At 40.8% G+C, this 27303-nt stretch overlaps 2 protein-coding genes across 9 annotated transcripts in view; one reads left to right on the plus strand and one right to left on the minus strand.

Annotated features, from left to right (window-relative positions):
• The window catches only part of ATG13 (autophagy related 13), a 39351-nt gene extending 17351 nt beyond the window's left edge, over window positions 1-22000 (minus strand). Inside the window, exons 1-10 of one of the 7 annotated variants that reach the window (XM_081937443.1) lie at window positions 21230-21968; window positions 17746-17827; window positions 16940-17020; window positions 16377-16496; window positions 15645-15691; window positions 12939-13079; window positions 5360-5400; window positions 2479-2575; window positions 2104-2202; window positions 920-1010 (exon numbers count right to left, since the gene is read on the minus strand). In XM_081937443.1, the coding sequence (XP_081793569.1) occupies window positions 920-1010; window positions 2104-2202; window positions 2479-2575; window positions 5360-5400; window positions 12939-13079; window positions 15645-15691; window positions 16377-16496; window positions 16940-17020; window positions 17746-17814 (786 nt within the window). In that variant the 5' untranslated portion in view covers window positions 17815-17827; window positions 21230-21968. Of the gene's footprint in view, window positions 1-919; window positions 1011-2103; window positions 2203-2478; window positions 2576-5359; window positions 5401-12938; window positions 13080-15644; window positions 15692-16376; window positions 16497-16939; window positions 17021-17745; window positions 17828-20946; window positions 21201-21229 lie in introns of those variants that run through there. The other 6 variants (XM_081937445.1, XM_081937448.1, XM_081937444.1 and 3 more) reach the window with 6 other exon arrangements.
• A 130-nt stretch (window positions 22001-22130) lies between these two features.
• On the plus strand, window positions 22131-26506 carry HARBI1 (harbinger transposase derived 1). Of its 2 annotated transcripts, none has more exons than XM_081937455.1 (3): window positions 22131-22260; window positions 24843-25542; window positions 25789-26506. In XM_081937455.1, exons 2-3 carry the CDS (start codon window positions 24873-24875, stop codon window positions 26163-26165), a joined length of 1047 nt encoding a protein of 348 aa, XP_081793581.1. In that variant the 5' UTR covers window positions 22131-22260; window positions 24843-24872; the 3' UTR covers window positions 26166-26506. The 2 variants fall into 2 exon arrangements, with proteins under 2 accessions (XP_081793581.1, XP_081793580.1); XM_081937454.1 differs by having other exon boundaries at window positions 22208-22536.
• Window positions 26507-27303: the final 797 nt, after the last annotated feature.

The raw sequence follows: 27303 nt of genomic DNA on the forward strand, positions 1-27303 counted from the left end.
AATGGGGAAAGCATGAAATGTGTCATGATACAAATCCATATATATTTGCATCCAATAGAAACAGATAATGAGTAGAGTTTCTGGTTTTCCGTTTAAAATGGACATATAGGATGATGGACTAAAGTTTTTGATCACAAATTTTATAACTGTGCTATCTTGCCAGAAGACATGTCATTTCATATTAAACATATATGACAATGGCAACACTAGAGTCAGGACATCTTAAGAAGTAATTCTTGTCAAATGTTGATGGTCAATTACTTATTAAAGAAATAGCCAACAAAAATGCTCTATATTAGGAATAACTTGATATTTATAAATTGGAGAAATGGGGATAAAGAAATCAGCTGTAAGCTCACACTCAGCAGAATATTCTTCCCCTAAAATTAAAATTAAGAAACAACTATATAAGTAATTACATACAATCTAACTTTCTCTAGCATCAACCACCAATATTGCCATTAGAGAAGAACTGAAACTTATTTTCATGCCAGGATGGTCTCATTGCACTGAGTTTTAAAACTGAGCCTTGTGTCTTGATTTTTAATCCAAATGTTTTGCAGGAGTATCTGCCAATCTATGTTAAGTGTAGAATTTTTTAAAAATCTGAAAATTACAGATGGATAAAAAGGTTAGACTATATTATGATCAGTAGATTGTCATCGAACTTGAACTAATTTGTTTCATACACCTATACTCTATTCTTATTAATTAAAAATACAATCTCTTGGCAATAGTGAAATATATACATAAGGAAGTGTATTCTAATCCATGTCCATCACTGTTTAGTTGTCATGCTCTTCATTTTGTATATAATAATCACAGGTTGCAAAAGTGTCAGTTGCTAAAATATGGCTGTATAACTGTATAAATAAGGCACACTAGGAAACTTCTAAATTGATTTTGAAAAACAACTTACCTGGGATGGGGGAGAAGTAGAAAAAGAAGTTGTGCATACTTCTTGAGAATCTTCTACTGATGGATATGCCATTGTATTTTCTTCACCTGTTCTGTAACAATCACAAGATACTTTTTTTAACAAATGGAAATGTTTAATAAAAGCTAACCAAAGTTTCTACTGATAAAAACACTACAGACAGGAATTAGAAGATTTGGGTGGAGTTGAAAGGAGAATTATGACAGAGCTCACCCTTTCCTTAAAAGAGCGGAACTAGTAGGGTGGATTTAATATTTTTGAATTTTATGTGTTCATAAATTTTCCCCAGAAAAGAATGAAATATTTTCTTAAAAGTTTTATTTTTTTGTTTTTCAAAGAGAAGCTTTTACTGATATTCATTTCAAGGCTATTAGTTGTAGAGATATACAAAATGTAGTTTCAGAGCTTCACAAAACACATTTCTAAACACTGCTGTTTTGGCCTATGAAGAAAATATTAACCTTGAAAAGGTTTTTAAAAATAGATCATCTATTAAAATGTTTTGGAATTATGCATGCTTTACTTATACTATCATACAAGCATTAAATAAAAATAGAGTAACAGTTGGAAGGGACCTTGGAGGTCTTCTAGTCCAACCCTCTGCTTAGGAAACCCTATACCACTTCAGACAAATGGTGATCCAATCTCTTAAAAATTTCCAGTGTTGGAGCATTCACAACCTCTGGAGGCAAGTTGTTCCACTGATTAATTATTCTAAATGTCAGGAAATTTCAACTTAGCTCTAAGTTGCTTCTCTCCTTGATTAATTTCCACCCATTGCTTCTTGTCCTATCCTCTCTTTGGAGAATAGCTTGACTCCCTCTTCTTTGTGGCAGTCCCGGGGATATTGGAATTAAGGTAGAAATTTGTAAAACAAATGCCAAGTTGTTTGGGAAAAAAAGAAATTATTTTCATTCTACACTTTACTCTGGAAAAAATATTTATAATACCAAGATTTCTCACTGACTAAGGTTTGACCTGTCTTAAAGTTTTCTCATTCTACCCATCCACTTCTAAATAGTGTGAGAAATTTAGGCTTTTTCTGCATACTACACTTCAAAATTGAAGCAGTGAGCAGGACAATTTTCTCTACCCAGCAATGTAAGCTATAAAAGTTCTATACCTGGGATGATTGCCTCCACTATTCATGATTCCTCTTTCCTCACCTGTAATTGCAGGGATGCATGGGTGAGGAGCTGGGGTAGGGACGGTCCACAAAGTGATCAATGATAATCCCCATGATAGGTGGGGTCCTCTCAAACTGCCTGCAAGGCAATAAGTAATAAGCAAATTGTATTATTCATAGGACTGTGGTTTCTATTTTACAACTTGTTCTGACAGCCATCCTGCTCTTTTGGGTAAATTTATGGGGAGCAGAGCATCACCACAATTCAACCCTGCAACTCCACACATAAACAAGAAACTTGCTCACAACTTAAAACTACCAATATAAATCTGCCAAATCCAAGTAACTAAGATTTTCAGGTCTAAAGACAGATATCCTAAGAAGAGATTATTTAGTTTAACTAATAATTCCTCACCTGGTAGACATGAATGCTAGGTTGATTCTGTAGGCACATGACAAAGTGATTGTGCCTAGTGGAGTACCAACTGTCCCAACTCGGACTGTCTGAAATCCTACACAGACAGAAGAGAAGTGATCAATATCCCAACTACTCTTTATGTTAATAACGATCAACCACAAAAATAAAACAATACATTATTGCTCTAGTCTTAGCTGAGCACACCAATAAAACTGAAGTCCCCAAGATGATGTCCATGCAGACCACACTTTGTGTTCATCACCCTCTCGAATTCCACCTCATTTTTAATTTTAGTGCAATAGTGTTTGTGGGAAATTAGCAGAGTAACAAGAATATCTCTAGACCCTATCTGAAATGGGACCTGAAACATAAAACGCAGGTCTGAAAGAACTATCTTGTTATTTGGAAATTATCCCATACCTTGTACTTAAGCTATAGACCTGCAGAAGTTGCTTTTATTTTAATCTTATTAATTTACCATATTTTTCAGAGTATAAGACACTCTGAAGTATAAGACGCACCTAGCTTTTGGGGAGGAAAACAAGAAAAAAAAGCTGCCTCTGCCTCCCAGCAATTTGCCTCCTTGCAGTAAACAGCAAACAATCTGTTTCAGTTTCAGCACAGTCTGATTAGCACAAACAGCTGATTGTCGGTTGGGTTTGCCTCCTGACCATCAACTGTTTCCGGTTGTAGGAATTGCCATAGCCTATTGCTGCCTCCGAATACCGTTTTCAGCCTCTGCACACCCTAAGGGGTGCACAGAGGCATGCAGAGGCTGAAAACGGGATATGGAGGCCGAAAATGGAGCACATGGAGGCGGCAATAGCAATCCCTGCAGCCTGAAACAGCTGATGGTTGGGATGCCGAGCCAACCAACAATCAGCTGTTTGTGCTAATCAGGCTGTGCTGAAGCTGAGACTGAAACAGGTTGTTTGCTGCAAGGAGGCAAATTGCTGGGAGGCAAAGGCCAAAGGGTGGGGGCTGGTGTGTAGACAGGGCTACATTCGGTGTATAAGACACACCCCAATTCTCTTTTAAGGGGGGGGAAGTGTGTCTTACACTCTGAAAAATACGGTACTTTTTGAGAGCTCTGTGACTAAACAGCTTACTATAAAAGTAACTTTACTATTATGCTTATAATACACTCAAAAGACATTGATGCAAACTTCTATTATCTCTCCTATTGATAAAAAAGATGAATATATTCTTTAGTTGAATCCCAGATATCAGTTTCAATTCTTCATCAATCTCTTATAAACCTCAAACATCCATATATCAGTGACGTGCGGTGAGGGTTATGGCTGGGGAGGCTGGTGACGTCATCAGGAAGGCGGGGAATGGGACCACGTGTGCAGACCACGTGGTCTCGTTCTCCGCCTTCCTGAGTGAACATTAAGGGGACCGCAGCGTAGCATTACTTCCTCCACCGGCACCAGTCCCTTTCACCCCGCTCAAGCCTTGCCGCCTGCAGCCACCACCCGCCCTCGCTGCTCCTTTCGTTGCTTGCCCGCCCACCTCTAAGGCACGCCAAAGCCTCCTTCGTCCCCCCCCCAGCGTGCGCCCTTTTTATTTCCCGCGACACCCCCCCCATTTCGGGAAAGCTTTCCCCATTGCCTGGGGGGTGAGGGGGGCGGCTCCTCTCCCCCCACTCCCTCCGTCCCTGCCTCTCTCCTCAGCCCCAAAGCTCCGTCCGCGCGACTCACTTCCAAGGCGATGGCTGCTCCATCCCGCTCCGGCTCTGGAAGCAACAAAAAATCAGGCTGCGTCGCTCGCTCGCCGGACTGCTTCGGCGCCATTCTGGCTACCTTCGTCCATCCGCGCCCGGGAGATGCGGAAGCAGTCCGGTGGACGAGTGACCGAAGATCTCGCTGCCTCGCTCGCTGCCTCGCTCGCTCGCTCGCCGGACTGCTTCGGCGCCATTCTGGCTACCTTCGTCCATCCGCGCCTGGGAGACGCGGAGGGAGAAATGTTGTCGGCGCCTCCAGATGACGAACCAGTCGCTTGCTTTCGTCATCGGGAGGCCGATAACATTTCTGCCTCCACGTCTCCCGGGCGCGGATGGACGAAGGTAGCCAGAATGGCGCCGAAGCAGTCCGGCGAGCGAGCGAGCGAGGCAGCGAGATCTTCGGTCACTCGTCCACCGGACTGCTTCCGCATCTCCCGGGCGCGGATGGACGAAGGTAGCCAGAATGGCGCCGAAGCAGTCTGGCGAGCGAGCGAGCGAGGCAGCGAGATCTTCGGTCACTCGTCCACCGGACTGCTTCCGCATCTCCCGGGCGCGGATGGACGAAGGTAGCCAGAATGGCGCCAAGACAGTCCGGTGGACGAGTGACCGAAGATCTCGCTGCCTCGCTCGCTCGCTCGCCGGACTGCTTCGGCGCCATTCTGGCTACCTTCGTCCATCCGCGCCCGGGAGATGCGGAAGCAGTCCGGTGGACGAGTGACCGAAGATCTCGCTGCCTCGCTCCCTCGCTCGCCGGACTGCTTCGGCGCCATTCTGGCTACCTTCGTCCATCCACGCCCGGGAGACGTGGAGGCAGAAATGTTGTCGGCCTCCCGATGACGAAAGCAAGCGACTGGTTCGTCATCCGGAGGCGCCGACAACATTTCTCCCTCCGCGTCTCCCGGGCGCGGCCGGACGGATGTATATAATATTATATATAGTATATAATATTATATACTATTATTCCATGAAGAGAGGTGAGGCCCTGCCTCCCTTGCCTCTACTGACCGCACGTCACTGCCATATATATATGCATGTTCCTTTTGTAAACATGTGAATCTGTTAGTCTATAATTGCTCATTTTTATTTTCTACAGTCTGTCAATAGTAAAAAAAAAAAAGGCTAGGTTTAATATTTTCTGATACCCAGTCATACCTTCTCCCAAGCCATTCAGTTGCACTTCTCCAAAGTATACCCTACAACAGATAAGTAGAGAAAAAAATTATATGTGTCATATATGTTGTTTCGAGATGCTAGGCAGAGATATAAATTTAATTTTTTATTCTTAATGTACAATAACCTTATAACCCTTAATCTGGTCACTTTTTGATCTTCTGTGAACAAGGAACATAAAATAAACATAAGATCTACTAATGTCAGAATCAAAGAAAGAAGCATGGTAAATGTTTAGGTGCCAAAATTATAACATATATTATTATTGGCACAGAATCAAGATAACAAAAAAAAGAATCAAAAGAAATATAAAATCAAATAAATTCCTGTAGTAAGGTTTTTGATCTAAAACGCCATTGATATATTGTCTGTTTTAATTGCTAGGCCCTAGCCTAGGACATTACAATAACCAACAAAAATCAAAGTAGCAACCAATTGAATTTGAGGCTAATAAGAAAAATTAGGAGCCAGACAGATCATTTATATTCTGTCTAAAACTACAATTTTATTGAGGCCATTCATTAAATACACATGTAGTTTGGAAATTTAAATAATGTAACAATAATTTACTAGTTGGACCAGGCAACTGGCAATAGGTACAGCAGATTAACTGGAAAATACTTAAATACACAATTGCACAATATAAGATTATTACACTTTTATTTGCCTGTTAGATTTCAAAACCTTTCCCATATTAATACACTTCAATTGCTTTAAACTGGAAGATTAAACTACATATTCAGCCAGCTACATGTTCTAAAAGACCGTTGTCTTACCTGAACGGTCGTTCTCTGGGCGCTGCGGGACAGTCCAAGCATGGGTTAACACAGTCTAACTGCCCTAGGACTGAGTGAGTTTTTTGTTGACCACGCCTCCCTTTGCCTCTGCAATTCAGTTTTAAAAACGAAGACCTCGAACGCAGACCTTTTGACTGTAGATCCTCAATGTCATAGTCTTCATTACAAACCCTGGGCGGGGTTGGACTGTCCCGCAGCGTCCAGAGAACGACTGTTCAGGTAAGACAACGGTCTTTCTCCTGTGCGCTGCTTGGACAGTCCAAGCATGGGACATACCCAAGCTATTGTGTCCCAGGGCAGGTAGAATCTAAAGTGTCTGAAGCCTCAACCACCTTCTGCAAAACCCTTCGTCCAAAGGAGGCTTCTGCCGAGGCAAAGGTGTCTATTTTATAGTTTTTGATAAATGCTGTGGGCGAAGCCCACGTGGCCGCTCTGCAGATATCAAGGATGGAAGCCTGGGTCGCCCATGCCGCTGAGGCCGCGGCGCTGCTTGTTGAGTGCGCTGTCACGTTGCGAGGAGTTGCTTTGCCTTGGTGCTCATAGGCAAGTTTGATGCAGGCCCTCAACCAGCGTCCGATCGTGTGTGAAGACACCTTACGACCGAGCGACCCAGGCAAGAAGGATACAAAGAACGATTCGGAATGGCGAAATTCCTTGGTCCTTTTAATGTAAATGCGCACTGCCCTTCGCACATCCAATTTATGCCAAAGCTTTTCAGTTGGATGAACTGCTTTAGGGCAGAAGTTGGGTAGGATCACTTCCTGTGATCTGTGGAAGTGTGTATTCATCTTAGGTATGAAAGTGGGATCAATTCTCAGAATGACCCTGTCAGTATGTACTATGCAAAGGTCCTCCCGCACAGACAGTGCAGCTAGTTCGGATATTCTGCGTGCGGACGTTATGGCTATAAGAAAAACCGTCTTGAGAGACAAATGACGGAGACTGGTCTTGCGTAATGGTTCAAAGGTGAGGGCCTTCAATACTAAGGGCAAATTCCAGGTGGGATAACGATGAACCACCTGGGGGCAGATGTTCACCGCACCTTTCAGAAAACTTTTGACTTGAGGATGTTGGCTCAAGGACCGACGTGAATGACAAGATAGGATGGTGGACAGCGCCGCCACCTGTCGTTTGAGCGTGTTAGGCGCTAGTCCCCTGTCCAACCCTTCCTGTAGAAAGTCAAGTAGGTTAGGAATTGAGGCCGAAGTGTCCTGGACACCATTCCTGCCGCACCAGGTCGAAAAGGCGTTCCATGTGGCCTCATATATCCTATTGGTGGAAGGCCGTCTGGAGGCCTGGATAGTTTGGATGACCTTGTCAGAGAAGGCTTGTTTCCTCAGGAGATCCCCCTCAAGTGCCAGACGGCTAGTTGTAGCCACTGGGGGTCCGGATGACTGATGTGGCCCTGGCTGAGGGAGATTTGCTCCTGAGGTATTCTCCACGGGTTGCAAATGGAGAGACTGACAAGGTCGGCGTACCAGGACCTCCTGGGCCAGTGCGGTGCTACAAGTAGTAGTTCTGCCTTTTCCGTTAACAGTTTTGACACTACGTGTGGAATGAGAGGCAACGGCGGAAAGGCATACAGAAGGCCCGGGGGCCAACGGCTCCTCAGGGCGTCCGTTCCCTCTGCTAGAGGAGTGTAATAACGGGAAAAGAATCGGGGTAGATGTGTGTTGTTGTGTGTGGCAAAGAGATCTACTTGCGGTTCGCCGAATTTCTCCACGATCTGACTGAAGATGTCCGGATGCAGTCTCCATTCGGAGTGATCGATCGTCTGTCGACTCAGCCAATCCGCTCCCGATTGCTTGTTCCCGCTATGTGGTCCGATCTGATGGACGCCAGATGCCTCTCCGCCCATCTGCCCAGTGCCTCTGCCTCTCGCATGAGGCTTCTGGAGTGTGTGCCGCCTTGCCTGTTGACGTGAGCTTTGGTAGCAACATTGTCTGTTAGTAACAGTACATGATGGCCCACAATGTGAGGAGCAAATTGACGAAGTGCGAGGCGGGCCGCTCTCAGTTCCAGCCAGTTTATACTGTGGCCCGCCTCCTTCAGTGTCCACGTGCCCTGAGCAAGTTGGCCCTGACAATGTGCTCCCCAGCCCAACAGGCTTGCATCGGTTGTCACTACTAGTCTTTCGGGCTCCTTGAAAAGAGACCCTTTTCGCACTGCTGCTGTTCTCCACCAGGCAAGGGAGCGGATCACCTTGGGTGGCAAGATTACTTTTCGCAGTGAGTTGCTGGTTCTGGCCCTCTGCATTGGAAGGAGGAACCACTGCAGTTCCCTGGCATGTAGTCTGGCCCAGGGAACCACTTGTATGCACGAAATCATGATTCCCAGAAGTTGGGATAGATGTAAGATCGGCACTGACCTGTTCTTTTTGCACAGCAACAGTTTGTTTTGGAGACTTTTCATCCTGTCTGGCGACAGGAATACCTGACAGGTCTTGGAGTCTATGACGGCGCCGAGATGCTGGATGCGGGTCGTCGGCTCCAGATGGCTTTTCTCCCTGTTCACCGAGAAGCCGTGTTTCTCCAGTGTCTGGATGGTTGTCTGAAGGTCTCTCCGTGCCTGAGCGTGGTTGGACGAGTGGATAATGATGTCGTCTAGATAGCATTCTAGACGAATCGGCCGGTTCCTGAGATGGGCTGCCAGTACTGCTAGAATCTTTGTGAAGGTCCTGGGGGCAGACGAGAGGCCGAAGGGCAGGGTCCTGTACTGATAATGCCTCCCGTCGTAGTGGAACCTCAGGAACCTTCTGTGTGCCAAATGAATTGGGACATGCAGGTAGGCCTCCCTCAAATCTATTGACGTGAGTAGATCCCCCTGCCTTGTGCATTCTAGGATGGATTGGAGGGACTGCATCTTGAACCTTCTGTATGCCAAGTGTTGATTTAGACACTTCAGATCCAAGATGGCCCTCCATCCCCCCGAGTTTTTTGGGACCAGGAAGAGGATGGAATAGAATCCCTGCCTCTCCTGATCCTTTGGAACGGGTTCTATGGCCTTTATTGTGAGCAGATGGTCGATTTCCATCTGCATGAGAATCCTTTTCTGGGGGTTTCTGGGGATTGGGCAACGGACGAACTTCCGTTGTGGAAATGATAGGAACTCTAGTACTAGGCCCTTCCTGATTGTATTCAGAACCCAGGAGTCTGAGGTGATCTCCTCCCACCTGTCGGCGTACATCTGTAGCCGACCCCCTATGGGAGGTGTCCCTTGGTGGTCATTTCCCTCTACGAAACTGGCGGGAGTTGGAGCCGCCACGAAATGGCTTCCGAAAGGGCTGCGACTGGTGTTGCCTGCCCCTGGTACTGTAGGAGTTCCTATCCTGTCCCCTAGCCCCCGTCTGAGTATAGCTTCTCTGGTAAGTGCCTGAAGTGGAAGCTTGATTATTCTCCTGAGATCTAAAGGTCTGTTTCCTGAAGGAACTAGGTCCCTTACGATCATGTTTCTTAAGGGTAGCTGGTAGTATTTTCCGCTTGTCTTTGGTCTCAATGGTAAATTTATCTAGGGCCTCCCCAAATAGCTGCCCTCCTTTGAAGGGGGCGGAAGCGAGCTTCCACTTTGCCTTCATGTCCGCCTGCCAGTGGCGTAGCCACAGGAGGCGCCTGGAGGTAACATTGGAAGCCAAGGCCCTGGACGCAAATTTTGCTGCGTTCAGGGAGGCATCCGCAGAGTACTCTACTGCCGTGATGATTTTATTAATGTCATGTTTCCAGCGAGATCCCCCAGAAGGGGGTCTGGATCTCAGCTGGCGGAGCCAGAGAAGAGAAGATCTGATAAAAAAGGAGGCCGAGGTGGATGCTCTGATGGCCCAGGCAGCCGCCTGGTGAGTCTTATGACATGCCTTTTCAGAGCGCTTGTCTTCGGCTTTGAGACCTTCTAGCAGGTCAGCTGGTAGATTTTGGGAAGAAGTCAGGGAGATAACCGGGGCATCTACCTCAGGTAACTTTAACGCCTCTTCCATTTTAGATTCTACAGCGTAAAGTGCTTCGTCACCTCCGCTGGGATTAGTGAGGGTACCTGGTTGAATCCACTGCCTCTGGACCATGTCCAGAAATAGATCTGGCACAGGAATTTCATCTACAGTGGGAGCTGGCTCGTTAAATAGTCCCTCTTTATGGTCTTTAGAGGACAAAGAGGAAGCTGCGGTACCCTTGGGAACGGCACCCAATTCAGTGGCTGCCTTGGCTTTGTGTAAGATGGACTTAAATAATGAGGGTTTAAATAACCCCGTGAAGGCTGGCTTATCAGGAGGAAGGCCTTCATCGTCAGAGAGCTCAAAGTCATCAATTTCACCTTCTTCCCATCCTGATTCCTCAGTAGCCACTGAGGTGCCAGGAGATGGGGGGTTAGTCTCCCTAGTCTGAGATGCTGAGGGCTTAGGTTTGGCTCCACTGGAAGTGGGAGCCTCCTTTTGCTTTAGGCCCTCAGCAATGCCTTGGGAAATAGCCTGAGAGATTATTTCTCTCATTTCTGCAGAGATATGGGACCCTCTGTCCTCCCTGGGACGAACTGGGGTAGGGGCAGGGCGTTTCCTGCCCCTCCTGTTATTATAACTGTCCTCCTCAGTGGTCAAGGTTTGGCATGGGCCCAATTCCTCTCTGATGGAGGAGCTGGGAGAATCGGGGTATCCCCAGGAGGCATCTGGGGAGGAGTCCCTATAAATTTCCCCAGAAGAAGGGGGTGATCTGTCCCCTGGGGGGGAAGCAGGCCTTTCCTCCCTATCTTGCCTTGGGGATCGGTCTGGTGAAGGCTCCACTTGGTTTGGAGACTATCAGGCCTAGGAAGCTGAGGGGCCCTGTTCTTTCGACTGCTTTCTTTGCCCTTTTCCCCACAGCCCTGGGGATCTGGGGATGCCCTTTTTGTACCGTTCCTGCCCCCTTTTCCTCCACTAGGAGCCAAATCTAACTTGCTCCTCTTTGAGGAGGGCCTCTAACCTGCCGGTGCCGCCTTAGGAATAGGCGGAGACTTGTAGACAGTTGAGATGGGCCTAGCTGGAAACCCAGACGCGGCCCACGTGTCGATGTTAATCGTCGCTGAGGTGAAAACACGTCCTGCTTTGTGTCTTGCTCTCCTCGGAGTGCCGTTTTGCTAATAAAATGGCCGCCGCTGCGCGCGCAGCTCCCGGCTCTGAAACTGCATGGGTTGCGGCAAAAAGCGCGCGAAACCTCCAAACGGCCAGTGCTGATCCAGGCAAGCGGCAAAAAGCGCGCGAAAGCCTTAAAATGGCCGGCGGTAGTTCAGGGAAGCGGCGAAAAGCGCGCGAACCCCATAAGGTGGCCACCGCAGCCACTGGACAAGGGAAATCCCTTTGCTACTCTGGAGAGCCTCAGCGCTCCTCCCAGGCAGCCTAGAAACGTGAAGGGGGAAAAGCTGATCGATGCAGATGCCTCCCGCCCTCAGCTCGAGTGCCGGCAGCCGCCGGACAGCTCACAGACCCCCGCGCTCCTTACTAATATTCTCCTGACGGTCACTCCGGCTGTTGATTTTATTTTCCTATTCTCCTGGCGTGTCAACAGTTATGGAATATACTCTATTATTTGATTATTGTTAAATTAATTTTTTGGGGAATCCAGTGTAACTGTCATAAGACTGAGGAGTTCCCCTGCTACAGTCCAAACGGGCGGACTGAGTTTTTAAAACTGGATTGCAGAGGCAAAGGGAGGCGTGGTCAACAAAAAACTCACTCAGTCCTAGGGCAGTTAGACTGTGTTAACCCATGCTTGGACTGTCCAAGCAGCGCACAGGAGAATGATGAAATTACTGATATTAAGATTGGGTTAAATGAAAGATTGGATTAAATGAAATCAATCAGTGATATTCAGCTTGGATTAATATAATCTTCGTTTAAATTCTCTCTCATTTTAATAAAACAAAACACAGCAATATACTTTGGGAGTTCACTAGATCTAGGAGCTTGTAGTTGAAAACAGGCTACATAGATGATTTCAAAATTATTCCATTCTCAGTTATCATTAATATTACTCCTTTTACAATTAGCATTACATTAAACATATTGGCACAAAGTTGCCAAGTGATTTTCATAGCTAAGAATGTACTTATATCTGGATCTGCCATTACTAGATCCCATAGTATTAAATTTATATTCCTCATTTAGATATCAAAAAATCATGTAGGAATAAATATAGTAGAGAGAACTAAAATAAATCAATGTTTCCTTCAGAATAAAAAAACCAAGCAGGCCAATGTATTTAATAGATTAATAAACATTAACACTGGCTTGTTAATATTATCTAATGAGATTTTATAACATTGCACTAAAGATAAAAAGAGAAGGAAGAAATATATACCTTATTTTCTTCATTTTTTGTTTTATGGGTAATGCATAGAATTATAATTTAAGTAATAAGATTAAGAAGCAAAACTGTGAAGTTAAAAAACAATGGTCTGCTTAATATTGAGAAATTTTGAAATGAAACAAAATTTATTTATATTTTGACTAAGTTATGAAGAAACACAAGGAAAAATATAGCTATAAATCCACGGATATTCCTAAATTTCACACATATTAGAAGAATGCAGTAAACATGAGAACCTACTTCTTTATTAAAATAAGATTAACAGCAAATTAAAAAGATAAAAAAGAGAGACTTATGCAAGCATGTTAAAAATATATGAGGCTGGAGAAAAATAAAGGAAATGTAAGAACATGAAATATAAAACTTGATACAGACAATATAGAATGTATTAGAAGTTCTATTTATTTTTTTGGTTCTGAGGATGATCAAAGTCAGTATTACCTGTACAATATGACATATTCATGACCTTGTTTCCTTGAGAGTCTATAGGCTGGTGTCACCCTTGTTATAGCAAGCAAAGATTTCAGCAGTAGAGATAGCCTATTATACACAGTGTAGGAAACTTTGGTTTCTTTATCACATCTAAAAGCATACATAAAAATAATTAGTCTGGCATTCCAAGAATTGATAAATTCTGAAATGAATCAATTTTGAAATACAGGTAATCCTCAATTGATGACCACAATTTAATCCTAAATTTACGTTGCTAAGCAAGGGAAGTTAAAGTGATTTTATCCCATTTTATGAGCTTTTGGACACACTTGTTAAATGAATCATTGCAGTTGTTAAATGAGCCATGTGGTCATTAAGCGAATCTGACTTCCCTCATTGACTTTGCTTGTCAGGAGCCAGTTGAGAATGTTACAAATGGGGATCACATGACTCCAGGATAGTGCAAATGTCATAAATACATGTCTGTTGCCAAGTGCCTGAATTTTGCTCATGTGACTGTGACAATGCTGCAATAGTTGTAAGTGTGGTTTTTCAGTGCCATTGTAACTTTGAACAGTCATTGAACAAATGGTTGTAAGTAAAGGATTATCTGAACTGAATTATCACTGTAAAAAAATAAAACTAAGATGATACCTTTACAGAGTTCAAAGCAAACTAATATATCCACAGATTTTGTGTAACATACCAATTATTTTATTTTAATTCAAATGAAGATGTTTGCTTTTCAAATATCAGAGAGGAATATCTTAAGTAATAATTAATGCATTAATCCACAAATACCATAGACATATATAGAAATGGATGCATATTACAATATATCTTTGCTTGCTATAGAATACATAAAACAGTTTCTTCCACAATATTCATAAATTAGAATAGGATGTATTTTGGGCATGTGGAAATATGGTCTATTTTTAATTGGATGCACCAAAACCGAAAAAAGTTTGTTTTCTAATGCAGGAAAACCATGATTTATCAAACCCCAACTCAATGGACTTCATTTGCAATGGGACCAAATTGTCACAGCAATTTCCATCATTTGCATTTAATGATACCATCTCACACATGTCATTGATGCAAATGAAGTAATTTGCACTATTTGGTAAATGACATCATCATGCAAATAAGACCATTTCTGCAATGATAATCATGTAGTTTCATGTAATGACAACTGGACTTGGCAACTTGGTCAATAAGCAAAATGATTATGTGAAATCACAACTCTCATGACTTTATTGTGAGAGATACCTTGCCAACCCTATCATAACCGCAAATGGTCACTAAATGAGGCAGCCACTAAGCAAGGACTACCTGTACTTTTGTTAGAACAAACTTTCCCCTTATCCAAATTAAAATGAAGTTCGATTCTATACTCATTTCCTGATCTGGAATGCAATATTAATTAATTACTATACCTATAAAAAAACTATTGTGGAATGAAAGAAGCCTATTGATGATAACAGATTTATCTAAACCCCATAGCTTTTTGCAATACGTAAGTGTATTTAATGAAAAGGAAACTGTGAAATGAACAAATTTCTATCTGGCTTCCTGATATATGAAAATATTTTTAATTGGATAATTTAGAATACGCTGTGTGATTTCTAGCAAAATGGCTACAAAAATGCCTGCACAAAATGCCTATCATGGAAGACTTAGTAAAACTCAAAGCATCCCAATGCTTTATATCACCATCTCTAGCCCCTACCTCTTGTATTTTACCCATTTCTACCTTTGTCCATTTGCAGAGCTAGTAGGCTCTATTCTGCATGATTATTTTTAGCTTCTATGAAAGCTTACTAAGCTCATTTTAGCTCTTTAGACATTCTTGACAATAAAGAATGCTTCTATAGACTGGCACCTTGACCTATTATAATATGCCAGCTTGCCATTTTTAAAGTGAAATGTACATTGAAATGTAAAGTCAACTAGGGCACAAAGGGGAGTATTATCCGACTTGAAGGCCTTAGTTTTAGGGTAATTATGCATGATACTGTTATCAATTTACCAATGTTTGTAAATACCAGGAAACGTCTAAGCAGCTGCTAAAAGAAGTGAAAAATATTTTACATATGAAATATTTCAAGATTGAAGCTGGCTCTACTGACCTTATGGAAAGAGTTCTGAATTCAAAAGAACCATTTTCAAATTCAGAAGGCCCTTTTGAATTCAGAATGCCTCCACCAAGATTGGAACTGCATGAAAACATTTCATTCGAGTTGGAACAGTTTATTTTTACCTAAGATTGGGAAATACTTGCAAACTTTTATTTTGTAGCGTGCAAATGTTAACTCATAAATTAATTATGATGGACATACTGGATATATTCATTTTTATTACTACTTCTCTCTATGCGCTTTTTAAAATGTAAATTTAAAAAAGGGAACTAGTGTTTAGTTAACACTTAACAAAAAGCCTCTTGTGCCCATTGGTTCTAGAGATTCACTAATATTAACTGTTCCCATTCAAGCCTGTTGCTTATAACAATATCAAAGTTTTAAAACTGGTAACCAAGTTCATTATTTGCATTGTTTCTCTTCTCACTTCCCTTTTCTTTTACACTATGCCTTTTAGCTTCCAAAGCATCCTAGGGACAGGTAGTGTCTTCTCCATTATTGATGTGAGCCTTTCTGATAAATATCCCCTCCTTTCCAATAAAGATAAAGTATGAAAATACTTTAAACAGTAACTTACTTTTCATTCATTTCTAAACACCAGATTTCCAGCTCCATGGAATCTCCCTGTAGTTGGAAAAAAAAGTGTTTCAACCAAGCCTTTATAACGACAGCTTTTTTTTTTAAAAAAAAGGTACCTAGTACAGATGAGTCAGTGGATGTTGCTGAAAACGAGACAAATGAAACTCTAGGTGGACTTAGGATTAGTATAGTTTCCACATTATGAAAAGTGATACCTACATATACCTGAAAAAATGTCACACAAAAGAAGCTCAAGTTTTGTCTCTGCAGAATGCAGAACATAAAATAATGGATTGATAAAATGTTTTTTAAAACTTGCCAAATTTCAATTACATGGGAAATCGATCCTGGATTTTGGATGTATTCTGTAAGTTAGTCCATTTGAGTTACCTTAGTTCAAAAAATTGTTGTCCCATGGTGTACCATTTCACCCCATTAAAGATCATTAGAACAAGAGTTTTAGTAGTAGACAAGATAGTTCTATCCACTATCTCATCATGTAAGACAATTCTAAATAGAATTCCTGGCAAGAAGATCCTATGTGTAACAATGTTTCAGTGACTAAACAGAGTACTTTCTGTTTTTTTTTATATAAAATTGAAAATTATAATGTTGCCAGCAGTGGTTTACTGGAACCCTCTCTTGTTAATTTTCATATGATTTGAAGCCATGTAACAAAATCTGAGATGAAATTGAATAAGAAAAAAAGAATGGTTGGTTCGGTTTATACCTCAGAGGTTTTAAGGGAGATTTCCACACACATTGATCGCCCAACAGCAGGCAGCTGTCCTGCCAAAGCTTTTTTTGCTTCATGAGTAACTTCTGGTATGTCTTTGATTGCCAAGTTAAACTGTAAAATTAAGAATGTAGATTTTAATTTTCAGAAACTTACTTTAGAAACCTAGAAACCTTCCTACTGCAGGAATATGTATAATAAAACACAGTTCACAACAGATTAATCTCACAACTATAAAGCAAAACGTCCTTTGCTGTCTCTACATCACAGATTAATAAATGTTGATTTCCTCATAATGTTGTAAAGCAGATAATATACAAACACTCAAATACACACAAGTCCTATTTGCTTTCTCTACCTTTCCCTAGAGATCTTGTATGTCACAAATATTCAATCAAAAAATCTAATAAGAATTTGCAAAGGAGGAGTGAATTGCTCCCATACATTCTATATTTATATAACCACTTTAAAACAGAAGTAAAGCAGAATCCACATGCATTTAACATGAATGTCATGAATGACGTAACAAAAGGATTGATCCCAAAAATACTTTTTACCCAGTCAGAGCCTGTTGGTGAGGAGGATGAGCGAGTGCAGATTTTTTCTCCAAGTCGGGCCTGCACAATCACCTGTACAGTCTGAAAGAAAAAAACAGGCTTATTGCATTGAGAAAAGACAAATAGTCAAAAAGTCAAGTAGAGGACACCTGCTGAATGGTACCAGATTGAAAAAAAAAATTAAAGGAGGTATAAAAGCCAAATTACTCAACTGTTTGACAGCAGAAGTCAGAAACATATGCATGCATTATTAATTGCTCAGATCCTGGGCAGAACACTTTACGAAATCATATACCTTTGCCTATATCTCTTAACAATTTTATTTATAATTTCTTTGAATTAGGGCTGTGCACACTTCAAAAAAGTTTTTTTTATTTAATTGATAAATTTATAGAGTGCCCATATCATATGCATGACTTTGGGTGGCTAACTAAAACAGAGTAAAACAACAATAAAAAAGAAAGAATTAAAAACAACAGAAATTTGGAATAAGTTTTCAGACTCTGAGCAAGTACAAGAGCTCCTAATATAGAATTCATGTTTTTCTTACTTTATTACTGAAGAAGAAAATCTGCCTCTTTAGGATTGGATTAGCTTTAACACTGAAATTCAGTATTCCTATTTTGAAGCCTAAAATCATAAATCTGAAAATACATTTCTGAAATTCTTAATTTCTTCTAATTTCTTAATTTTAAAAACTGTTACAGAATTCAATTACACATTTTTGTGTTACTGCTGATGAATTGTGCAAAATGTTAGCTTTTGTTATGCTGCAGTCTAAACACAATGCACACATAAATAATTACCTTCAAAGCAAAAAATTTTATGAACTTGTCCAAGTCCTTCCTGTCCTGGGAGCTGAGGTCAGTATCCATTGCATATGAAAGTCTGAAACAGGACAAAAAAAATGATTTCACATTTCTAGTCTCAGAAGTCCTTTTACACAGTATTATTCAGCCAAACTAGTCTTAAACATCAACAAGTAGATTTAAAGTCAGCCACTCCTTTTGAAATCAATTTGTTCAGTTAGATAAACAGAAATTAAGAATAGTCAGTGAAGTTTACATTCTGAACTGTTGTAACTATCTGCTCTTTCAGAATCACCTGGCAAAATCAAGTAAGTTTTTATTTAACCCAATGAACTCGATAGAGATACTTGGTGAATAAGATTAACCATTCGTGAAATGAATTCTAGGTAATGTGATGTGAAACAATGAGTAAGTGCTGACATATCATTTGTTCATGATGTAAGTTTATTCAGAGTAGATCTGAAACGGAACTCAGCAGTAGTTGATGTCATCTTGTTATATATTGTGTGTGCTCAATTCAATAGAATGCTGTTTTAATGAAGAGGAAGATTGTGATGTTGAAGGGTGATAAACAAGCCTAAACCCATGTATTTTGGACAGATGATGTGATCAGATAGTACACTAGAAAAAACAATGACTATGCTTGATAAAAGTTGAGAGAATCAGAAGACAAATGGATAAAATGGGCGGGTAGATCGAACATATTACTGGAGAGTCCTTAGAAGTGTTGTGGACACAGATACAAAGCAAACCAGGATTACTGAAAGCAGAAATATACTCTCTACATCAGTGTTTCTCAACCTTGGCGACTTTAAATCCTGTGGACTTCAACTCCCAGAATCCTCCAGCCAGCACAGGACTTAAAGTCACCAAGGTTGAGAAACACTGCTCTACATGATATCTTTCAACCTACATTCCACAAAAAGAATAACTGTCCCCTTTTTAAAAGCACCTTAGGGTCTTTATTAAAAAATACATGAACATTTTTGGAAGCACTGCACTCTGAGCAAGCAGCCAGGAGCAGATATTTTAACTTTATCTATTATACCAAAAGGTCTTCACTTGAACCACTCCATCACAGTATCACAGGTCATATAGGAAACAACCAACAGAGATATGAGACAGAACCACTCACCACCTTATCAATCAAATAATTTACAAAGCATAAGGCATCAATAATGTACAAGTCACCATCTGTCCACAAGGCCAATCCATCAAAGCATGAACATAGCAAAAAGGCAAGATATACAGTCTAATCTCTACCAACCAATAAACCTAATTTCTCTAAAATTCTTGCACTGATTGGGTGAGGAAAGCATATTTGGAGAAGTCCAACAACCTAACAGAGATTCTGTCAAGAAGATGGCATGTACATGATGTCATTATGATGCATGTGATCCTCTCATGCATTTGCCTCTTAATATCTGATGCAAGTAATAGCATTTTGTATCATAATTTATTATTTGCAGTCCACAAATATCCATGGCTATGGACTATGCTCAGAGACAAGTCAAGATAGCAACAGCAATAGCATTTAGATACTGATTTATCGTGCTTTACAGTCCTCTCTAAGCTGTTTACAGAGCCCCCAACAATCTGGGTCCTCATTTTACCCACCTCAGAAGGATGGAAGGCTGAGTCAACTTTGAACCTGGTGAGATTTGAACTGCCAAATTGCAGTCATCCGGCAGTCAGCAGAAGTAGCCTGCAGTACTGCATTCTAACCACTGCACCACCACAGCTCTTGTGAGATGCCATTTGTCTATATAGCCACTATGAGCCAGACTTGATAGCACTGAATACCTGCATGTTAGGTACAAAATAGTTTTCATGTTGGAAAGATAAAAAAGCTCTTTTCCCTCAAATTTAAAAACATGAAAAACAAGTTGTTCAGATCTTTGTAATAGCTACTTTAAACAACTATAATGAATGATAATTTTAGCACTGTATGCTTATTTAGTGTTCATAGATCAAGAAAAACCCATTAATTAAGATAAGGGCAGGGCTAAATTTCCAAACAGAACCTTGTTGGCATTTCAGATTACAATCTCTCAATCTTTTTGTTCAAAAAATACAATTAGTGGCATCAGAGATTAGCTAACTGGTTTTGAATTTTACATAAAGCAAGGATAGATGAAATTTTTGACCTAATCAGCAAATATGAAATTGCTGAAGTACATTAGCCTATAAAATGATCTCCATTAAGGAGGGCAGGGTATAGTAGGCTCTGCCCTTCAATAAAGGTTGCTAGGATGGTTTTGGACAGCCACATAGAACACCATTATACAAAGGAAAGCTGTTGAGGTTACTCCTCTCACAAAGCCTCTCATGACAGTTCCTGCAACGTCAGCTTTCATTTTTCCTATGATATCAAAACACCTCAAATAAACAATGCTTTATAGTTCCCTAGAATGCCTGCAATGCCTTTATGAGGCTGAGATCTATTATTGGAAATAAGATGCTACACGCCAGTGACTGCAACATACAAGTTTCCATCAAGAAAAGGAAGGAATATGTTACAATCAGTCGTAGCATAATGAGGTGGTAAATGAAAGGAGAAAGAATTAAAAGGCATATTATTATTTACCAGACTAACTACTTTACTAATACGGTGGATGGAAAGATCCCAGAAGCCCAAATGTAAGCATCTACATATAAAGTTGAAGTCATTCATCAAACAGCTTTCTTCTATTTAAGGTTCTTAATATGGGGCAAGAAACAAGAAGGCAAAACAAGAAGTCCTTGACTTAGGACAACAATTGAGCCCAACATTTCTGTTGCTAAGTGAAACAGTTGTTAAATGAAGTTTGCCCGGTTTTTACAATCTTTCTTGCCATAGTTGTTAAGTGAATCACTGCAGTTGTTACGTTAGTAACATGATTAAGTGAATCTGGCTTCCCTCTTGACTTTGCTTGGCAGAAGGTCACAAAAAGTTATCACATGACCCAGGGACACTGCAACTTCGTAAATGAGACAAATGCCTGAATTTTGATCATGTGACCAGAGGGGTGCTACAATAGTAGTGTGAAAAACTATTTTAAGTCACTTTTTTCAGTGACTTATATGATTCAGCTGTGATTGAACACATGTTCAAGCCTTGTTTTTCTTTAATCAAAATTAGTTAAATTTAAATGTTAATCCGCAATTTATTTAAAAGTCATGGTGGCTAAAAGTTCACTCACACAAACACAAAGATACCTACCATGATTGATAGTCTGCTAGGAGAATTAAGAGGTCAAATTGCCCTGCCCATTTTCTGGTATGACTCATCCATTGAGATGGTCATCCACCAACCCTTCTCAAATCCAAAAGCAGGACTAGAGTGTGTAGACATCATAATTCTCTTTCCCCCCCTCTGCAGATCAATATTCCACACATCCTCTTCTGCCCCTTCCTTGTTTTATTGTAATTCAGGAAGAGCAGAGTAAGCTGCAACCTATGAAGACCTATGCATATTTGAGATGTAGGAGGCGAGTGTTACCTGCGCAATTGAGGTGACAATTCGAGGTTTCATACCGGGATTAACCCAAGAGGCTTCTCCTAGCCTCGTTGCTTGGCCATATTCATTTGGCTTCTCTTACTCTCGACCTCTCCCGTCTTGATACAGGATGGAAGATGCCTCTTTTTTCCCCTTCCTGTTGAGGATCTTCTCAGTTTCAGAGAGCAGAGAAACCCGTGTCTTTTGCAATGGGATCTTCTCTGTCCAACTAAGAAGGAAAAGCACTAAGGAACCTCCATGCCCACTCGGTAGGCGACTGGCTGAACTGACTAAATTTCCGCGTGGATACAGCCAGGAAAGGCTCAAGAGGCGAAGGAGTCTAAATTTTCAGCTTGGCTCTTGAGGGAAGAGGGTGAAGAGCGCGGTTGGAGCCTTTTAACCCCGAGCTAAAAAACCAGAATTGGGCCCGGGTGGAGGGAGGGCGGGAGCACCAACAGCTTCTCTTTCCAGGCTTGGTTCAGGCAGAGGAGAAAAGCCTCCGGCTTGGCTATGAATAGACTCCGAGTTACGTTTTTTTTCCCGGGAAGAGCCGTCCGAGAGACGCTTGTGCCCAAAGAAAGCCGCGGGCTAGTCGCCCCCCTAACCTGGTTTCTTCGCTGGAAACTGCCAGGGGCCGTGACGGCACCTCACGAGTGCGGCCTCCCCCGGGATCCCGTCACCGCCGCCATCGCTGCTGTTTGTTTTCATCGGTTTAAGGCAAATGAGGCAATCGGGGCGGTACTTTTCACACGGAGTCGAGATTATTTTTCTCCCGCAGTTTGATTTCTGCCTCTCTCCAGGGGCATTAGGCCGCAACGCTCATAAATTCGTGAATAAGAAGGCCCGGGTGCAAATGTGTTTTTTAAAAAAAAAACATACATATATCCAAAAATCATACTTGTGAGGAATCTGCGTTTGGGAAATGGCAGCTTGTGCGTCGTGCGAAAGTGGAAAGCTCCGCCTGGCTTTCCCGGCGCTGAGGAGAAAACCCGGAATCGGCTCCTTTGGACTAATCCTAGGATGGGGAAAACGAGGTGAACGTACAAGTTCTTCTCCTCCCACCGCATACGTTTCTTTCTTTCTGTCTGTCTGGCTCACATATCCAAGCACATCCTTCACAGCCTTAGACAGTGCGGGGAATGCAGTCCCTTACACCGGCTTTCGGTCCCCCTAAAAAATGACTTCCAAGCAAACCCTTGACCATGACAAGAGCCTCTAGGGGGCTAAGGGCGACTGATGAAATGCTTCGTGCTTTAAAGCATTCTCTTGTGCAATTTAGCTGATTACTGTTTGGGGCCGCTCATTTCAAAGTAAGTCTTAAGTTTGTATCACAAATACATTGATATGGAATATGAAGTGGCCATAGTTAGCTATAGCTTGTTTGGAAATGGGTTAATTTCATGTTTCTCTGCCCTTCTCCGCCATCCATTTCCAGTGCTTTCCATTCTCTTTAATTAAAATTGGTTCTTGCTATCTTAATCTAAGACAAAGTTTCTCAAAGTGATCAGTATTGATCTTCAAGGGTCGATAGGATTCTCTGTTGTTATTGTTTCTAGTACTATTAGTTCAAGTGTTAATTGTTTTCATATAATATTGGGGTCTGTGTGTCAATGAACTGTCTGAAATTTCATGACGGGGTCAACGGGCTGAAGATTTGGGGATCCTTGGTCTAAGGACCACAGCAAGTAACCTAGCAAGACATGCTAGGTCAAAATGGGGTCACGTGGTTTGTGGCTCAGTATGTCATACAAACAAGTTTTCTATCATAATAAAACAGGTGTTGCCAGCATCATTATTGAAGGTCCCTTTGTTCTCCAAACAATTTGTAGCTTGAGAAATGTGTTTGGTCGCACAAATAACCGCTCTAAATGTGTAGATATCTAACAGTACAGGAATTCACAATAATGGATTATGCAATTTATTTAAGTATATAAAGTTAAAGGTAAAGGTTTCCCCTGGCCAGTCATGTCCGACTTGAGGGGACAGTGGTCATCTCTGTTACTTAAACCGAGAGAGCCAGTGTTGTCTGAAGACATGTTCATGTGGCCAACATGACTATATGCCGAGGTGCATGGAATGCTGTTATCTTCCCACTAAAGTGGTACCTATTAGTCTACTCAGATTTGCATGCCTGCGAACTGCTAGGTAGGCAGGAACAGGAGCTCACTCTGTCACACAGAGCTAGGATCTCGAACCTGTGTGTGCTTTCTAGCTGACAAGCTCAGTGTTTTTAACCAGTGAGCCATTGCGCTCCAAATTTAAGCAGATATATATACATATTCAATAATAAATATTTTCAAACGATTACTGTAATCTGCTTTTAAATAAATAATTAAAATGTTTAGAACTTTATAAACTTTGCAACTATATTAATTATACTTTAGTAGGAACTCTAGAGGCTAGGAAAAACAAGGTAAGTTAGTGAGGTATGTTTCTAACACCTCATGTCTGGAGGCAAGCTGCTGAGGGTTCAAACAAGGGCATGGTTAAGTATATTCAAATACTGGCTAAAGATTAATTTCCAGCCATGAGGCCTGACCTCTCTTATTTTGTTTGACATATGTCATTCTACCTGGAAGCAACAAATTGGAGGTAAAGTTCAAAAATTAGGCTAAGCACCAGAAATAATACTTCTAAGGTTAAAGATATATTTACTTGGGGATATGAATGTCCATGTATTTTTGCCTGTAGATGATGACCTCTTAGATGAAAACACATATCATTGGTATCAAATGTTAGATTGTATAGATCTGGAAATTAATAAGATAGTTATATTTAATGAGGAAAATTGTATAAATGATCACAAGTTATACGGTATATAAATGGCACAAAACTGGAGCAAACAGATTAATGTTTAGGAAACATTTTCCTAAACTTGTCTGACTGATTTGGAGAATGTAAAATATTACCAATTTCTTATGGAATATATACACTTTCAAGTTTTATATGTGACTTTGAGGCAATATTAATTGTATATTCTTTCATGCTAAAACAATGGGTCTCAACCTTCCTAATACCACGACCCTTTAATACAGTTCTTCATGTTGTGGTGACCCCCAAACATAAAATTATTTTATGTTTTCTGCATTTTTTTGAAAATATGTTGTTTCTGATGGTCTTAGGCGACCCCTGTGAAAGGGTTGTTCGACCCCCAAAGGAGTCGCGACCCACAGGTTGAGAATCACTGTGCTAAAATATTCCCTGGCCCTGTAAAATTTTAACTTAAAACAATCATTAAAATTTTGCTAGATAGATTGCTATAATTCATCATTAACTGGAGGTCAATAGCAAAATGTTATGGAGACCTCACTTCCTTCTTTTCCAGTAAAATTTATTTGGTAGGCATTTGGCACATGATACTGTAGGAAATCTTTATTACATACTGTATCTTTTGCTTGCATTCACAGAATTTTATACAGTACTTTGGTTTTACAGCAATAATATCAAATAAAATGAGTTCCTATATATAAATGAATTTTCCGTCATATTCAAAAATTGCGCTATTTAAGTCAATGTGATTTATGTTGAACTAAAGTAGGAAGAAGAGAAGGAAAATTGTGCAATATGCTATATTTTCTTTTTTGCTTTCTTTTGACTGCATTCTTTTCCAATGAAGGTCAACACAGAGAAGGAAGATAAATCTATTATGGCTATTCCCATAGCAGTTATTGATTGTGACCTCTTGCTATATGGACGTGGACATAGGACACTGGATCGCTTCAAGCTGGAGGATGTTACTGATGAATATCTTGTATCTATGTATGGATTTCCACGTCAGTTCATTTATCATTTGGTGGATCTTCTAGGGGCCAATCTTTCTCGTCCAACTCAACGATCCAGGGCCATCAGCCCAGAAACACAGATTCTCGCTGCATTAGGTTTTTATACTTCTGGTTCATTTCAGACTCGCATGGGAGATGCCATTGGCATTAGCCAAGCATCTATGAGTCGCTGTGTTGCCAATGTTACTGATGCCTTGGTGGAAAGAGCCTCTCAGTTTATTCATTTCCCAGAGGATGAAGTGTCAATACAACATATGAAAGATGATTTTTATGGGCTGGCAGGTATGCCAGGTGTACTAGGACTGGTTGATTGTAATCATGTAGCAATAAAGGCACCCAATGCTGAGGATTTATCGTATGTGAATCGGAAGGGCCTTCATTCTTTAAATTGTCTAATGGTGTGTAATGCCAGAGGAAGGCTGCTAAGTGCGGAAACACACTGGCCAGGAAGCCTGCAGGACTGCACTGTACTTCAGCAGTCGGCTCTAAGAAACCAATTTGAAACTGGTATGCAGAAAGATGGCTGGCTACTTGGTAGGTTCATGCTGATTGCTAGTCCTCTAAATCTGTTTTGAATAAAATTCTAATTGATTTATTGACATGTAAAGTAACCCAAACGTAGTTGCATCATAAAATACCTTTTATAGATATAAGTGTAGCTTAAGATGTATATTTTGTTCCCTTTGCTGGGATTTCAGATTCAAATATCGGTTGCTGAAAATAAAAGTAAAATCTTTTGCTATTTACTAGGAATCTCATTTCCCCCCCTTGATTTTACAGGTGATAATTCTTTCTTTCTTCGCACCTGGCTAATGACTCCTCTGCATATTCCTGAAACACCTGCAGAGTACAGATATAATATGGCACATTCAGAAACTCATAATATTATTGAACGAACATTCAGAACACTCCAGGCTCGGTTCCGTTGTTTGGATGGATCAAAAGGGACATTACAATATTCTCCAGAAAAAGCAGGTAACATCATCCTTGCTTGCTGCGTTCTTCATAATATCTCTTTGGAGCATGGGATGGATATATGGTCTTCCTCATATTCAGAACAAGTGGAACATCCAGAGGAAGAATATGAGCACATGGAATCTCTTGACTCTGAAGCTGACAGAGTTCGCCAGGAATTATTGCTTACACATTTTGGTTAACCAAATTTGAGAATATCAAGTTGGTTTTAAGAAAAAAGATAGAAGAAAATATAGTTTGAGGATTTTTTTTATAGAATTTGCCAAGAGGATAATATTATCTATCTACTTTGCAAAAATAACATTGAATGTGTCTATCTCTAAGTATTTTGATTCTATTGTACATGTTGCATCTATGAAATACATGGTTGTCTTCAGTGTCCATCTTTATTAAAAATAATTAAAGATATACAGTAACATGAAATCTAATAGGTTTATTTTCCTGATAAAATGCTTTATTTTAAAATTTTGCAAAATGTGAAATTTTGTTTTCTTTGAAATTAAATTCAAAATAATTAAGGTCAGATGGCTATTTTCAATTTATTGCTCACTCTCACAATTATATAATTTATTTAGCTGCATAATTTAAATTTCATTTTGTTATCAACTACTTGTGTAAAATAACATTTTGTTGAAGTGTGATAGAGTTCTCAAATGATGTGTCACTTCAAAATTTGTATTATTTTATATTAGCATCTTGGCATTACCCTCAAGAGTGCAGGTCACAAGGATTATATCAAGAAATATTTCATAATTTGCTTTTCTCTGTGTGTGACACCTATGAGCAAATCTGAATACACCTTAAACAATTGTGATAATTGCCAAAAATATGTGAGAACTTAAGTTGTTCCAAAAAAGGTAAATTCAGATCTAATCTTCAAATAATAATTATACACGTAGTAGTAGTAGTAGTAGTAGTAGTAGTAGTAGTAGTAGTAGTAATAATCTACGAAACACAAATAATAAATAATCCTACGAAACACAAAACTGGAATACCAAAAATTTTGAAAATTTGGATGCATCTTTTACACTGAATACAGCATTTTTTGCTTCCCAAAACCCTGCCCCCTTCACCAAAATGGCCGTGCATATCCTTTAGGAGACTCCTGGGGGCTGGGGAGAGCAGAAATGAGTGAAAAGCAGGCATTTTTTGCTCAGTTTTGCCCCCCCCCCAGTCCCTAGGAGCATTCCATAAGCCGCCTAAAGGCTATGCATGCCCTTTTTTTGACAAATACTGGACCAGTTTTTGCGAAAAATGGGCCATTTTTAGCTCGTTTTTGCCCCCCCTTCCCAGGAACACTCTACAAGCCTCCTAAAGGCT

Source organism: Natrix helvetica (genome assembly GCF_964273705.1).
Source record: "Natrix helvetica genome assembly, chromosome: 1".
NCBI lineage: Eukaryota > Metazoa > Chordata > Lepidosauria > Squamata > Natricidae > Natrix > Natrix helvetica.

What these genes read in the sequence shown, in the direction of transcription:
- HARBI1 (XM_081937455.1), top strand. Translation starts at nt 24,873, where the DNA reads ATGGCTATTCCCATAGCAGTTATTGATTGTGACCTCTTGCTATATGGA. An exon ending in GAAAGATGGCTGGCTACTTG is followed by an intron (nt 25,543 to 25,788) that starts GTAGGTTCATGC and finishes TTGATTTTACAG; the next exon opens with GTGATAATTCTTTCTTTCTT.